The sequence below is a fragment of the Hemitrygon akajei genome, unplaced genomic scaffold, assembly GCF_048418815.1.
Source record: "Hemitrygon akajei unplaced genomic scaffold, sHemAka1.3 Scf000041, whole genome shotgun sequence".
NCBI lineage: Eukaryota > Metazoa > Chordata > Chondrichthyes > Myliobatiformes > Dasyatidae > Hemitrygon > Hemitrygon akajei.
The window spans coordinates 2,469,701-2,486,803 of NW_027331927.1; the positions used below are offsets into that span (position 1 = coordinate 2,469,701).

The window sequence follows — 17,103 nt, forward strand, 5'->3', positions numbered from 1 at the left end:
GACCAAGAAAACTTTCCGAGAGAACTGCTCGTAGGATTGCTAGAAAGGCAAAACAAAACCCCCGTTTGACTACAAGAGACCTTCAGGAAGATGTAGCAGCCTCTGGAGTGGTGGCGCACTGTTCTACTCTGCAGCGACACCTGCACAAATATAACCGTCATGGAAGTGTCATCAGAAGAAAACCTGTCCTGCGTCCTCACCACAAAACTCAGCGTCAGACGTTTCAAAAGGAACATCTAAACAAGCCTGATGCATTTTGGAATCAAGTCCTACGGACTGATGAGTTTAAAATAGAACATTTCTTAAGTGTTCTTTATGCATAGAAAGGTAAAATATATACTATATACTAAGACAAACTTTTGACTAACTGACGCTAAATAAACCGATATACCTGTTCCGACTTCAAATCCGTTTTAAAAACGGACTCAAGAACGGAACTCCCTCATAACCCAGGAACTGCCTGTACTTTTAAATCATCTCTAGATTACTTTTCATACCTAATACAATGTAAATAGTTGGTATACTACATTGCTTAGGGAATAATGACAAGAAAAATAGTCTGTACATGCTCAAACAACGAGTGCTGGAGAGAGATCTTCTGGGTTTTCTCGATCCACGGTTGGTTGAATCCGCGCATGCGGAATCTGCGGATAAGGAGGTCCGAATGTACACTTTGTTGAAGGCGTAAACAAGATTCTAAATGGGAAATAAATTCAAATATCGAAGATGCAAAGACAATTGGGAGATCCTGGCAGGATTGCCAAAAGGGTAAATACAGGCTGAGTTGGTAGTAAGGACGACAATTGCAATGCCAACGTTCATTTGGAGAGAACCAGAGTACAAGAGTGAGGCTGTAATGTTGAGTGTGTATGATGCATTGGTCAGACCGCGCCTGGAACAAGCTGAACAGTCTGTATCCCTTATTTAAGAACTGATGCCCTGGCATTGGAAAGGGTCCAGAGGACGGTGACGAGAATGGTCCCGGAAAGAAAGCTTTAATGTATGAGGATCGTTTTATGACTCTGCCCCTGTACTCGTTGGAGATTAGAAAAAGGAGTCAGGGTTTTCTTTGAAAACTATCAAATACTGAAAGGCCCAGGTAGACTGGACATGGAAAGGATGATTCCAATTGTGGGTGAGTTTAGAGTCAACAGAGCACAACCTCAGAATATTAGGACGCCCTTTAGGACAGGGATGAGGAGGAAGTTGAGTCACCAGAAGGCTATCGATATGTGGATTTCATTGCGGGGATATCTGTGGAGTCAACTCAGTTGGTAATATTTTATAAACTTATAAATCCTACAGCATAATACAGGCCCTACAGCATAATACAGGCCCATCACACCACACACCTGAGCCGAACATGTGTATAATTTAGAAATTACCTGTGGCTATATATAGCCTTCTATTTTTCTAAGCTTCATGTACCTGTCCAGGAGGCTGTTAAAATACCCTTTTATATCCACCTCCACCATCGTCGCCGGCAACCCATTCCACGTACTCACCACTCTCTGCAAAAAAAAAAAACCCTGAACCTGACATCTCCTCTGTACCTACTCCCAAGCACCTGGAAACTGTGCCCTGTCGTGCTAGCCATTTCAGCCCTGGAAAAGAGCCTCTGACTATCCACATGATCAATGCCTCTCATCCTCTTATACACCTCTATCAGGTCACCTGTCATGCTCCATCGCTCCAAGGAGAAATTGCCGAGTTCACTCAACCTATTCTCATAAGGCATACACTCCCATTCAGGCAACATCCTTGTAAATCTCCTCTGCACACTTTCTATAGTTTCAGCATCCTTCGTGTAGTGAGGTGACCAGAACTGCGTACAGTACTCCAAGTGGGATCAGACCAGGGTCTTATAAAGCTGTAACATTACCTCTCGAATCCTATTCTTAAACGGAGATAGACAAGTATTTGATTATGGGGCGTGTCAGAGGTGACGGCGAGAAGGCAGGAGAATGGCATTGAGAGAAAATATATCAGCCATGATGGAACGGACGGAATGGCTGAATTCTGCATCTATATCGTCTGGTATTATGGCCAAATGATTAACAAACGTTAATAGAAAAACGTTGATTTTCATGATTCCCAGCCAAACACTCTATGTGACAAAAGGTGAAGGCTCGGAATTCTAATAAGTGATAACTTCAATATTTCATCCCCCAGATAAACCTGCCTCGACTAGGATTGGATTCGAACCCACGCGTGCAAAACACAACGGATTAGCAGTTCATCGCCTTAACTTTGCGGTCAGCTCTTCAACCATTTGTGTTTTATTGCTATGAGTTTCTTTCCGATCACTTGCAACCCCTGCTTATGATTCACACGTTTGTTTTCATATTCCAGTTCTAATTTCCTTGGCTGCCATGGTTACCAGAATTCCTGGGCATGGGTAAGGAAGGCCTCGAGCGATATGCCCCAAACACAGGAGAATGGAACTATCTTTTATAGGCACCTCGGACACTCTGATCGTGCTGAGTTAAAAGTATCGATTCCGCGCAGTTTAAACCCGAGAACTGTTCGCTGCTATCCCAATAATAAGCCCTGGATCACTAGTCACATCAAAGGCCTCTTAAATCAGAAGAAGATTTAAAGATGGTGATCGGTTGGAGCTTAAAAGAGTTCAGAAGGAACTCAGAGTACAGATCAGGGGGGCAAAGGAGCAGGATAGGAGGAAGCTAGAACAAAAGCTGCAGAACAAAAGCATGAAGGAGGTGTGGGATGGGATGAAGATCATCACCGGATGCGGTGCAAAGCGGGGGGCAAACATAAGTGGAGATGTGGAGAAAGCAAACCAGCTGAATAACTTCTTCAATAGGTTCGACAGCACAATCTCATCCTCACCGCAGAACTCCACACCAGGCTTGTCTTTCAACTCGTCCTTCCTCTTACTTCCCTCACAGGAAAATAGCCACTCACAGGAGACCTTGCCCACGCCCGGGATTACGGATGCACAGGTGGAAGGTCAACTGAGGAAGATCTGTACCAGCAAGGCGGCTGGACCGGATGGAGTATCCCCACGATTACTGAGGGCCTGTGCGACTGAGCTGGGAGAACCCCTACAGCGCATCTTCAACATGAGCCTGGAGCAGAGAAGAGTACCCAGACAGTGGAAAACATCCTGTATTGTCCCGGTACCGAAGAAACCACAACCAAAGGAGTTGAATGACTTCAGACCTGTTGCCTTGACGTCGCACGTGATGAAGACCATGGAGCGGCTGATAATACAGAATCTGAGGCCACAAACCAGGCACGCCCGGGATCCGCTTTAGTTTGCGTATAAGGAGAAGGTGGGAGTGGAGGATGCTATCACGTATTTGCTGCATAAATCCCTCTCTCACCTGGATGGGGTCAGTGGTGCTGTGAGGATTACATTCCTGGACTTCTCTAGTGCCTTTAACACCATCCAGCCCAAGATCTTAAGGCACAAACTAACGGAGGTGGGAGTAGACTCTCACATGGTGGATTGGATAGTGGACTACTTGACAGATAGACCTCAGTATGTGCGGTTGGGAGACTGTAGGTCTGACACGGTGGTCAGCAGCACAGGAGCGCCGCAGGGGACCGTGATCTCTCCGGTCCTGTTCACGCCGTACACATCAGACTTCCAATATAACTCGGAGTCCTGCCATGTGCAGAAGTTCGCTGATGACACGGCCATAGTGGGGTGTGTCAGGAATGGACAGGAGGAAGAGTATAGGAAACTGATACAGGACTTTGTGATATGGTGCAACTCAAACAACCTGCGTCTCAATATCACCAAGACCAAGGAGATGGTGGTGGACTTTAGGAGATCTAGGCCTCATATGGAGCCAGTGATCATTAATGGAGAATGTGTGGAGCAGGTTAAGACCTACAAGTATCTGGGAGTACAGTTAGACGAGAAGCTAGACTGGACTGCCAACACAGATGCCTTGTGCAGGAAGGCACAGAGTCGACTGTACTTCCTTAGAAGGTTGGCGTCATTCAATGTTTGTAGTGAGATGCTGAAGATGTTCTATAGGTCAGTTGTGGAGAGCGCCCTCTTCTTTGTGGTGGCGTGTTGGGGAGGCAGCATTAAGAAGAGGGACGCCTCACGTCTTAATAAGCTGGTAAGGAAGGCGGGCTCTGTCGTGGGCACAGAACTGGAGAGTATGACATCGGTAGCAGAGCGAAGGGCGCTGAGTAGGCTAAGGTCAATCATGGAAAACCCTGAACATCCTCTGCATAGCACCATCCAGAGACAGAGAAGCAGCTTCAGCGGCAGGTTACTATCGATGCAATGCTCCTCAGACAGGATGAAGAGGTCAATACTCCCCAATGCCATTCGGCTTTACAATTCAACCGCCAGCGGTAAGATATGTTAAAATGCCGGGGTTAGAACTGAGCTTAAGTTACCATTCAATGCATTTTAGTAAACTATTTAAGAACTTTTTAAAAGCTATTTATTAATGCTTTTTGAGAGGGTGATTTTAGATGCATATCATATTTATATTGGGTTAAGGATTGTATGTAATTAGTTTTGCTACAATAAGTGTATGGGACATTGGAAAAAATGTTGAATTTCCCCATGGGGATGAATAAAGTATCTATCTATCTATCTATCTATCTATTTCACCCTGGATTACAAATATCTCTCTCCCATCATTTATTCCGTGTATTACTGAACTTTCCTACTTTACCATCTCAAGACTCTGAGCTTTGTTCCCTTAGGCTCGATAATCTGGGAATCATATTTACACATATATACACATAACACTGGTAACTTTCCTTTATTTCGTTAAGTTACTATATTATAAGTAGATGCTAATAAAGGCAGTGGTTTTAACATCAAAACCAGACTCCAGTGTGAACTCTATTGCTGCTGGTTCGTTTCTAAAACGCTATAGTTCGTAACACAGTTTTATAAAACTATTTAGACCACATCTGGAGTGTTTCACACAGTGCTGGTCGCCCCCATTCTCGGAAGGATGTCGGGACTTTGGACAGGGCGCAGAAGAGGTTTACCGGGACACTGCCTGGATTAGAGGGCATGAGCTATAACGAGAGGCTGGACAAACTTGTGTTGTTTTCTCCAGAGCGGCGCAGGCTGGGGTGAGACTGGATGGAAGTTTATAAGATTACGAGAGGAATAGATAGAGTGGACAGGCGATATATTTTTCCTGGGATTTGAAATGTCTAATACATTTAAGGTGAGAGGAGATGTGAGCGGCGTTTGCTTCTTTCCACAGACTAGTGGGTAAATGGACATCTGTCTGGGGGTGAGAGACCAAAGCGGCCATGTGATCCCGTTTCCTGTTCACGTTTTCCGCAGATTTGCAGCATCTGCGGGTCATTGCTCTACGTGTACGTGTAGCTTCATCTTTCCCCGTTCAGACAAGTCAGTGAGATCCGGATCGGTCACTTCCTCTCGTTGTCGGTGGACAATATGTTTTTTTTTCGGCAATATTTTCAGCATGTTTCATTCCACTGTTTTCACCTGCTGAAGTGCTGCCGATGTTTCTGGGTGTCTGATCCACTTATGTGAGAATTTAGCTTTTTATAATTATCTGAGCTTCTCATAAATGTGTACAATTCAGTTAAGCTTCACTCCACTACTTCCAAAGCAACAACCCAGTCAGTCAAACAGTCGGCACAATTAAAATAGTTTATTACATCTTTTTTTTCATTTTGTACTATTTATATGATTTAACAATGTGATATTTATATTCTTATATTAAATCACAATTGTTAAAATTTATGGTTAAAAAATAGGTTCCACTGCTGAACGAATTTCATGTCATATGCCTGTGCTATTAAACTTGATTCTGGTATTGATATGGGAGACCCACCACCGGTCACCTAATCCCAGTTACCGCAGATCGTAATGTGAGATTGAAGCCTTTTCTATTTTATTTGCATTCCTCAGAAATGACAACAGTTCAGTTTCCTTCTGTGGTTCCAGAGCCGAAGCTCAGTCTGTCTAATATTTCCACACAATTAAAATGGGAAATTTGTTTATTATCATCATGTACTGAGCTACAGTGAAAATCTTGCCTGACGTACTATCCACACAGATCGATACATTACAACAGTACATTGAGCTGATATACAACAAAATAATCACTGTAACAAAGCATTATGGCTGCAGAGAAAGTGCAGTGCAGATAGACATATGGTGCAGGGTCACGTCGAGTTACATTGTGAGGTCGAGTCCATTTTATGATTCATTTGGCTTATAACTGCAGACAGGAAGCCGTCCTTCAGCCTGGTGTTACGCACTTTATGGCTTTTGTATCTCTCCGCCAATGTGGGAGCGGGTTTGCAGCAAGAATGTCCAGGTTGTGAGGATCTTTATGTACATGCCCTGCTTTTCCGAGGGAGGGGAAGTGTAGGAAGAGTCCATGAGGGGAGGCATGTTTCTCTGATGTTCTCTGTTCTCCATAGTTCTCTGCAGTTCCTTGCAGTCATGGGCAGAGCAGTAGACATACGAAGGCGTGAAGTATCGACAAGGAGCTCAGAGACCTCGGACTTCACCCTGTCTTGTGTAGCTGGATCCTGGACTTCCTGTCAGATCACCGGCAGGTGGTAAGAGTGGGATCCATCTCCTCTGTCTCTCTGACCCTCAGGACACATAACCCACAGGGTTGTCTCTTTGGCCCCCTCCTTTACTCTCTGTGCACCCATGACTTGTGTTGCCACCCACAGCTCCAATCTGCTAATGAAATTTGCTGACAACACTACATTGATTGGCCTAATCTCAAATAATAAATTTCAATCGATCAAATGCATCCTGACAAGGCTCGGCCCAGACAAACTTTTCACCCTTCTTCAGGAGATTGGTCAGAGGAAGAGCGATAGCAGCAAAGTTCTTACACAACTTACGGTAACATCCATCCATTCCCAGAAACCTTCTAAGAGCCTTCTTAGCAGTCAGAATAGAAACTTGAGAAATTGCCTGGACTTTTGCCCGAACAGGAGCCAACTTGCGTTGACCAACAACATAGCCAAGACAGGTCACAGTGGCATGGCCAAATTCACTCTTAGATAACTGTAAGGTTGTCCTGAGAAAGCCTGTCAAACAGCTTCTCTACTGCAGAGATATGCTCTTCCCAAGTGTCACTCCCTGTGACTAAGTCATCAATATAGGCATCTGTGTGTTCCAACCCTCGAATTACAGAATCATTCATTCTCTAAATTAATTACAAATATAAAAAACAAATTAATTAATTGCTTAAGTATTCACTCCTTTTAACATGACACACCAAATCAGCACTGGTGCAGCCAGTTGGTTTTCGAAGTCAAACAATTAGTTAAATTGAGATCAGCTGTGTGCAGTTGAGGTGGTTCAATTAATTTTAGTAAAAATGCACCTGTCATTAGAAGGTTCATCTGCTGGTAAGTCAGTATCCTGGCAAAAGCTACACCATGAAGACAATAGAACACTCTGAGCAACTCAGTGAAAAGGTTATTGAAGAGCACAAGTCAGGAGATGGATACAAGAAAATTTTCAAGTCACTGAATATCCCTTGGAGTACAGTTAAGTCAATCATCAAGAAATGAAAAGAATATGGCAGAGCAGCAAATCTGCTTGGAGCAGGCTGAGTGATTATGCAAGAAGGGGACTAGTGAGGGAGGCCACCAAGAGACCTATGACAACTCTGTAGAAGCTACAAGCTTTGGTGGTTGAGATGGGAGAGACTGAGCATATAACAACTGTTGCCCAGGTACTTCACCAGTTGCAGCTTTATGGGAAAATGGCAAAGAGAAAACCACTGTTAGGGGGAAAAAAATAGAAATTTCAACTGGAGGTTGCTAGAAGGCATGCAGGAGACTCAGATGTCAGTTGGAAGAAGGTTCTGTGGTCTGATAAAACCAAAATTGAGCTTTTTGGCCATCAAACTAAATGCTCCTGTATGTTTGGCAAAAGCCAAACACAGTACATCATCAAAAACACACCATCCCAACTGTGAAGCATGGTGGTGGCTGCATCAAGCTGTGGGGATGCTTCACTGCACCAGAATCCCATAATCAGTGCAAAATCTAACTCTACCATCAGGTTTGGGCACAATAACGCAGGGTGAGCTCCAAACTGATGCTGCAGGACTAATTATACCATTTTCAGCATCTATTCCATTCCTTGCTCAGCCAATTTACACTTTTCGACGTTCATGCAATATGGGTGTTGTTTAATCGGTTTGGCTTGACCAATATCTACATCATGTACTGCAACCGTGGTTTGCTTGGGAACATCGGAAAATAAATCTTTAAACTTCAGAATTAATTCCTTCAGCTGTTGTTGTTGCTTTGGCTGCAGATGAGCCAACTTTGTTAACAATGTTTTCTGGAACAACCGAATTCATTAGCCTAACTGGGACCACATCTGGTTTGTGAAAATTCTCAGACGAGTCAATTATTTCATTCTCAGGGTTGCCAGATTCATATGTTTTGACAACAACACTCACAGATGGTGCCTGCTTGTCAAAATAAGGCTTTATTATATTTATGTGTACCACCTGTGTTAGTTTACGTTGGTCGGGTGTTTTAATAACATTATTCAGATCATTAATTTGAGAGACTATTTCATGCGGTCTATTGAACTTCGCCTGAAGTGGATTCATCAATATTGGAGATAAGGCAAGCACCTTATCTCGCACCTGGTATTTTCTTTCTCAAGCCCACTTATCAAACCAACACTTCATTTTGTTTTGAGAAATCTTTAAGTTTTGTCTCACTAGACAAGTCTGTAGACTTGGTGTAGTTTATTCTTGAACTTCTAAACAAAGTCTAACAAGTTAACAAGTACATCCCCATCAATCCACTGATCCTTTAACAAGGTCAAAGGTCCCCTCACTCTATGACCAAATACAAGTTCAAATTGACTAAAGACCAGTGATTTCTGTACCGACTCTCTTACTCCAAACAAAAGCAAATTTATTCCTTCATCCCAGTCTTTTCCATTTTCAACACAGCATGTCTGAGTCATTGTTTTGAGAGCAAAATTATATCTTCCTAAAGCCCCTTGTGATTCCGGATGGTACACAGACGATGTAATTTGTTTCGCTCCCAGTTCATAAACTACCTGCTGGAATAATCCAGATGTAACATTACTTCCTTGATCAGACTGGATTTCTTTAGGCAAACCAGATAAAGTAAAGAACTTGGTAAAAGCCTTCGCCACAGTTTTAGCTTTAACATTTCTGAGAGGTATTGCCTCTAGGAATCTGGATGCAGTACACACAATAGTTAGCAGATACTGATGACCAGCTTTAGTCTTTGGCAATGGGCCAGCACAATCCACTATAAATGTTAAAAAGGGTTCACCGAATGCAGGTATAGGCCAGAGTGGGGCTACTGGCGTGACCTGATTCGGTTTACCCTCAACTTGACAAGTGTGACAGGTTCTGCAAAAGGTCACAAAATCTTTCCTCAAATTAGGCCAGTAGAATTATTTCATAATCCTGTTTACAGTTTTATTCACTCCAAAATGTCGACCTAATGGCATACTGTGGGCCAAAGTTAAAATTTCAGCCCTATAACTTTAGGAACTACAACTTGGTGAAAAATTTCCCATTTCTCACTCGCTGGTATAGCAGGTGACTTCCACTTCCTCATTATCACTCCATCCTTGAGATAATACCCTACTGGCACTTTCTTAATCTCATCATTTCAGAGAGTTGTTTCCTTTAAAGCTTCAATGTCAGCGTCTTGGTTCTGTTCTGCTATAAACTCCTTCCTACACAGGGATAAATCTTTCTCATCAGACTTATGACCTGAATCCTGTTGAAACAATGAAGGCAGAAAAGTCCCTGACAAGTCATCATAACCTGAATCCCAATTTTGGCTATCAGGGGTATCAGAGTCATGCTGCACAGAACCGTCTGCGTCGGCAGACTTTTTAGCCATACTTCGAGTTACTGGGCAGGAAGGATAAATGTTAAAATCCATCTGTGGGTCGTCCGTGGTTGGCTTAGTTGTCAACAGCACTGTAAGAACAACTTCACCATCTGCCAGGTCATTCCCTAACAGCAAACTAACATCTTCCAATGGTAAACTGGAGTATAATCCAATTTTAACAGGTCCCAAAACCAACCCTGACAGTAAAGTTACCTTGTACAACGGCACAGAAACCATGCCATCCCCAATGACTTTAATAAGATTTACCTCACCAGTGTTAGTCTCATCACCAAGCTTTAGAACGCTGTCTAATATAAGTGACTGAGAAGCCCCAGTAACTCGAAGAATTTTCACTGGTACTGGGGTTGACCCTTCCTTTACTAATACAAACCCATTTGACATAAAATGATCAAAAGCCTTCTTAATTCGGTCAGAACTCTCAGTCCATAACTGAGCCTCAACAGAATGTTCAGAACCCTGTGGGTTTACTGGTGCTTCAACATGCTGAACACAGGCATTCGGGACTGCCTCCTTTTCCTTTTTCTTATTCAGGACAGAACAATTAGCCATCATATGACCAGCTTTCTTACAATAGTAACAAGTATGACCAGAAAATTTCTCCTTCAACTGCTTCCCTTCATCCTTACTCTTGTCACTAGTCCCAGCTGTAATTTCTAGTTTACCCTGGTGATCCCTGGCACTCTTTTGGAAGCTCTTATTCTGGGTAAACTTAACCTTGTGAGTTAAAGCAAACTCATCTGCTAATCTAGCAGACTCCTGCAAAGTGGCAGCATCCTTTTCATCTAAATACGTCTTTATGTCATCAGGAGCACACCTTTTGAATTCTTCAATTAAAACTAACTCTTCCAAGCTATTAAAATCATCATATATGTGCACCAGCGATCAAAACACACAGATCTCTCATAAGCAAATTACATATGTCCGGTTCACAGATTTCCTCAAACTTCTGAACTTTTGCCTGTATGATTCTGGGACCAACTCATAAGCTTTGAGCACAGCCTGTTTCACTAGGACATAATCATCTGCTTAATCAACTGACAAAACAGAATAGGCTTGCTAAGCCTCCCCCTTAATTACACTTTGTAAGAGAATAGGCCAACCCTCTTTTGGCCACTTTAAATTCTTAGCAACCTTCTCAAAATGCTGGAAGTATTTATCAACCTCTGTCTCATCAAATGGAGGTACCAATTTAATATCCTGACTGGCCTCAAACTTATCACCAGAGTCTAACGCTAGACCCCTTTGCTGCAACCACTCTATCTTTTCCAGCTCGAATAGCCTCTGTTTTTCTGCCTCCTCTCTGATTTTCTGCCTCTATGGCCTCAAACTGCCTCTGCCTTTCCGCAGCCTCCATCTTTAATTTTTCTCACTCATACTGGAGCTCAAGCTCACTAGGTTTACTTTCAGGAAACACTTCCAACTCCTCCACTTTAAACACACTCTCAGATATATAATGTTCAGCTGTTATCCTCTGCAACTGTGCCCTCCTCATTGCCAATTTCAACATAGAAAGTTTTAACCTTCTAGCAAGACTCAACAACTCAATCCATCTGGAATTCTCTAATGCCTCAGAGGTTGCCGCTTCCAAACAATAATCAGCATCTGCTGCTGATTTTCCACACACAAATCAATCAAAAGGGACTTCCCCAATGAAATCAATAATTAATGACTACGCCCCCATAGCTGTTCATATCCCGAATGCAGGCCCCAATTTTGTTATGAATCGTAAAACTTCAGAAACGAATCAGCACCAATAGACTACACCTGGAACAACACACACAAAATGCTGGTGGAACACAGCAGGCCAGGCAGCATCTATAAGGAGAAGCACTGTCGACGTTTCAGGCCGAGACCCTTCGTCAGGACTGCCTGAGACTGCCTGACGAAGGGTCTCGGCCTGAAACGTTGACAGGGTTTCTCCTTATAGATGCTGCCTGGCCTGCTGTGTTCCACCAGCATTTTGTGTGTGATTGAATTTCAAGCATCTGCAGATTTCCTCATGGAGACTACACCTGGAGTCTGGTTTTGATGTTAAAACTATCTTTATTAGAATCTACTTATAATATAGTAACTTAAGCAAGATAAACAAAAGTTAACAGTGTTATGTGTATATACGTGTGTAAATATAAATCCAAAACTATTGAGCTTGGAGGAAACAAGGTCTGGAGTCTTGACATGGTAAATTATGAAAGTTCAGTTCAACCACAGAACAGGTGATGAGAGAGATATTTGTAATCCAGGGTAAATGTCAAGGGAAGGCAATTATGTCGAATTCCACAGGTTCCATGGTGGTAAAACAAGAGAACAGTCACTTAGATTTTATCTGTCATCCTTCCAAATCCACATACTAATTATCACCCAAAGTGACTTGTCACAAGGCATATCATCTTCAAATGAATTACCACACCACACCCAGGCAAGGGTTAACACATCAGTGGTCTTCATAGGATACCCCAAATCAGATCCACTCCTATCGATTAAACGAGGTGACAACCACACATTCGATGTACGCTGAATCGATAATTAACCCACACTTGTGGGCATAGGAAAATTCCAAACAGTGACCCTTGGCACCTATTTCCCTTGTTTCGATCCTTCCATTTTTCCTCATTCATCTCCGTCTGACTCTGACTGTCTGTGTCCTCAGTCAAAACTAAACAAGCTGGGAGTGATGTAAACAAGCTACAAGTCTGACTGATTCACCTTCTTAATCTCTCTCTCTTAAAATGACAGTCCACAGCAAACAAAACCTAGGGATTCATAACAGCTGACTGGTGTGCCAGTAGTTGGGATGACTGAGTGAATCCTTTCCCGCATTCTCAGCAGGTAAATGGCTCCTCTCCAGTGTGAACTCGCTGATGTCTCTGTAGTGTGGAAGAGCGAGTGAATTTCTTCCCACATTCTGAGCAGATGAATGGCCTCTCTCCAGTGTGAACTCGCTGGTGTTCCAGAAGGTGGGATGACAGAGTGAACCGTTTCCCACATTCTGTGCAATTGAACGGCTTCTCACCGGTGTGAACACGCTCATGTCTCAGTAGGGTGGAAGATTGAGTGAATCTCTTCCCACATTCTGAGCAGGTGAACAGCTTCTTCCCAGTGTGAATTTGTTGATGACTCTGTAGTGTGAAAGAGCGAGTGAATCTCTTCCCACATTCTGAGCAGGTGAACGGCCTCTCTCCAGTGTGAACTCGCTGATGACTCTGTAGGTGGGATGACTGAGTAAATCTCTTCCCACATTCTGAACAGGTGAATGGCTTCTCCCCATTGTGAACTCGCTGATGTCTCTGTAGGTGGAATGACTGAGTAAATCTCTTCCCACATTCTGAACAGATGAATGGCTTCTCCCCAGTGTGAACTCGCTGGTGTCTCTGTAGGGTGGATGGATCAGTGAATCTCTTCCCACATTCTGAACAGGTAAATGGCTTCTCCCCAGTGTGAACTCGCTGATGACTCAGTAGTTGGCATGACTCAGTGAATCTCTTCCCACATTCTGAGCAGATGAACGGCTTCTCCCCAGTGTGAGCTCGCTGGTGTCTCTGTAGGCTGGATGAATGAGTGAATCTCTCCCCACAGACTGAGCAGGTGAACGGCCTCTCCCCAGTGTGAACTCGCTGATGACTCTGTAGTTGGGATGACTGAGTAAATCTCTTCCCACATTCTGAACAGGTGAACGGCTTCTCCCCAGTGTGAAGTCGCTGATGACTCTGTAGTTGGGATGACTCAGTGAATCCCTTCCCACAGACTGAGCAGGTGAATGGCTTCTCCCCAGTGTGAACTCGCTGATGACTCTGTAGTTGGGATGACTGAGTGAATCCCTTCCCACATTCTGAGCAGATGAACGGCTTCTCCCCAGTGTGAACTCGCTGATGTCTCTGTAGGTGGGATAACCGAGTGAATCCTTTCCCACAGTCTGAGCAGATGAATGGCCTCTCCCCAGTGTGAACTCGCTGGTGAGCCATTAGGTCAGATGACTGAGTGAATCCTTTCCCAGAAATTCAGCAGATGACCAGCCTCTGCCTGGTGTGGTGTGATCTGACTGGTGTGTCCACAGGTGGGAAGACCGACTGAACCCCTTCTCACACACAGAACAGATGAATGGCCTTGCCCAGTGTGAACTTGCTGATGTACCTTCAATCGTGATAACCGAGTGAATCCATTCCCACTGTCTGAGCAGGTGAACAGCCTTTCTCCTGTGTAAAATTACAGGCTTGCTATTTGGTCAAATGACCAATTGAATCCCTCTCCACAGTCTGAGCAGGAAGAATGGTCGATTGAATCTCTTGCTCCACTTCTTAAATATCTAGACAGAGACAGCAAAACTGGTGTGCCGTGTTTGAGATTCCCGGTGACAAATCCCTTCTCATTTTTATCCTGTGAAAAGATTTACAAAATCCATCAATGGGTTTAGGACAACATTTCAGATGAGATTACTTTAGTTGCCAAGTTTTGATCTGGTATCACACTGTTACAGTGAGGTTCAACAAAAGTTGGACAGAGAAATCATCTCCTGACTGGGCAGAGTGCTGGTATCTGGAATGACCATCAATTCTCTGATGCTCTTCCTGTCTCTATAAGAATGGGGCATTTCTGCCATCTCCAATCTGTGCCTTAGCTCAGTTTGACTCTCTCCATTGGTATTATTCCCTGTTCCTGCTGAGCTGCATGGGTGCCTGGCCCCACAGTAACTGAAACAGTCTCACGCAAATTGTCTTTGTGGATGTGCATCTGGGATTTTCTTTTATGTATTATTAACTGAAAGTGCTACAGTTTTAACACCATATAAAAAAATTCCTGCTGAAATGAATGGTTGGTCCGCACAGCTGTTAAAAAGGGTTAGAGTGAATTTTTGTAATATTTCAGGTTCTTGTAGAAAAGTACAACACAGAAACAGGTCCTTTGGGTCATCTAGTCTTGTGCTGAACTATTTAAACTGCCACTCCCACACCCCTACCATCCAGGTACCTACACGAGCCTCTTAAATGTTGAAATCGAGCTCGCATGTACCACTCGGGATGGCTGCTCATTCCACAGCCGGATAACCGTCTGTGTGAAGAAGTTTCCCCTCATGTTCCCCTTAAGATTTCACCTTTCACCCTTAACCCCTGGCCACTGGTTGAAGTCCCACCCACAGAGGCGGGCTCTGTCATGGGCAAATTACTGGAGAGTTTAACATCGGTAGCTGAACGAAGGGCGCTGAGTAGTCTATGGTCAATTATGGAAAACCCTGAACATCCTCTACATAGCACCATCCAGAGACAGAGAAGCAGTTTCAGCGACAGGTTACTATCGATGCAATGCTCCTCAGACAGGATGAAGAGGTCAATACTCCCCAATGCCATTAGATAGATACTTTATTCATCCCCATGGGGAATGGCTTTACAATTCAACCGCCAGGACTTAAGAACTTTTTAAAAGCTATTATTAATGCTTTTTGAGATAGTGATTTAGATGCATATCATATTTTTACTGAGTTAAGTATTGTATGTAATTAGTTTTTGCTACAACAAGTGTATGGGACATTGGAAAAAAGGTTGAATTTCCCCATGGGGATGAATAAAGTATCTATCTATCTATCTCAGTGGAGAAAGCCAGCTTGCATTTACACTATCTATGCCGCTCTATCACAATCAAATCTCCCCTCAATCTGCTACATTCCAAGGAATAAAGTCCCGACCTGTTCAATCTTTCCTTATAACCCAAGTCCTCCAAACTTGGCAACATCATTGTGAATTTTCTCTGAAATCTCTGAATCTCTTTTAAATCTTTCCTGTAGGTAGGTGACCAAAGCATCACACAATACTCCAAATTAGGCCTCTTTTACAAGTCAACATAATATCCATCTATTGTCAGTATTTGGTTCATGAAAGCCAATGGGCTAAAATCTTTTTTTTCCATCACTATCTAACTGTGATACCACTTTCAGTGAATTAAGGACTTGTATTCCCAGGTCCCTTTCTCCTACAACACTCCTCCATGCCCGACCAGTCACTGTGAAAGACCTCCCTTGGTAGGTCATACCAAAGTGCAACAACTCACACTGGTCTGCATTAAATTCCATTTTCCATTTCTCAAACCATTTTCCCAGTGGGTCCAGATTACACTGCAAGCCATGATAGTCTTCCTCACTGTCCACTACACCACCAGTCTTGGTGGTCATGAATCTGCTATTCCAGTTAACCACACTATCATCCAGATTACTGATACAGATGACAAACCACAACAGATCCAGCACTGATCCCTGTGGCACACCACTAGACACAGGTTCCAGTCAGAGAGGCAACCATCTGCCACCACACTCTGGCTTCTCCCAAAGACAGTGTCTCATCCAATTTACTATCTCATCTTGAATGCTGAGTGACTGAACCCTCTTGACCAACCTCCCATATGAGACTATGTCAAGTGCCTTGCTAAAGTCCATGTAGACAACATCCACTGGCTTGTCTTCATCCACTTCCCTGATAACTTCCTCGAGAGACTCTGTGAGACTGGTTAGACATGACCTACCATGCACAAAGTCATGCTGTCTATCCTTAATCAGTCCATATCTATCCAAATACTTATATATCCGGTTCCTGCACATACGTTCCAGTAACTTTCCCACTATTCACTACTAGTCACCACTCCGTGGGTTTGGAGATTTCCCTTGAATTTCATAGAATCATAGAAATCTATAGCACATTACAGACCCTTTGGCCCACAGTGCTGTGCCGACTATGTAACTTACTCTAGAAACTGCCTGGAGTTTCCCTAGCGCATAGCCCTCTATTTTTCTGAGCTCCATGTAACTATCTAACAGAATGTAAAAAGTCCCTGTTGTATCCGCCTCGACAACTGCTGCTGGCAGTGCATTCGACACATCCACCACTCTCTGTGTAAAAAACCTACCGCTGACATCCCCTCGGCATATATTTCCAAGCACCTTAAAACTATGCCCCCTCCTGTTAGCCATTTCAATGCTGGGAAAAAATCCTTTGGCTATCCACACAATCAATGCCCCTCATCATCTTATACACCTAAAAAAGGCTCTAAACATAAGCAAGGAAATTATACATTGCTTTGAGGATTTGTTAGAAGTAAACAAAATTATGAGGGTATAGATAGGGTAAATGCAAGCAGCTTTTCCCACTGAGGTTGGGTGGGACGACAACCAGAGGTCATGGGTAAGTGAGGAAGGTGAAAATTTAATGGGAACATTTGGAAAAGTTCTTTGCTGAAATGGTC

The 17,103-nt window shown here is 43.5% G+C and overlaps 1 protein-coding gene and 1 long non-coding RNA gene across 3 annotated transcripts in view; both read right to left on the reverse strand.

The window, feature by feature from the left end:
- The window catches only part of LOC140720303 (uncharacterized), a 1,203,583-nt gene that overhangs the window by 588,389 nt on the left and 598,091 nt on the right, over positions 1 to 17,103 (reverse strand). The window lies entirely within an intron of this gene.
- LOC140720337 (uncharacterized) lies at positions 11,994 to 13,841 on the reverse strand. The gene has a single exon (XM_073035199.1). It carries the CDS (start codon positions 13,839 to 13,841, stop codon positions 12,702 to 12,704), a length of 1,140 nt encoding a protein of 379 aa, XP_072891300.1. The 3' UTR covers positions 11,994 to 12,701.

Excerpts from the sequence above, each read along its gene's own strand:
- LOC140720337 (XM_073035199.1), bottom strand. The coding sequence starts at position 13,841 with ATGGCTCACCAGCGAGTTCACACTGGGGAGAGGCCATTCATCTGCTCA.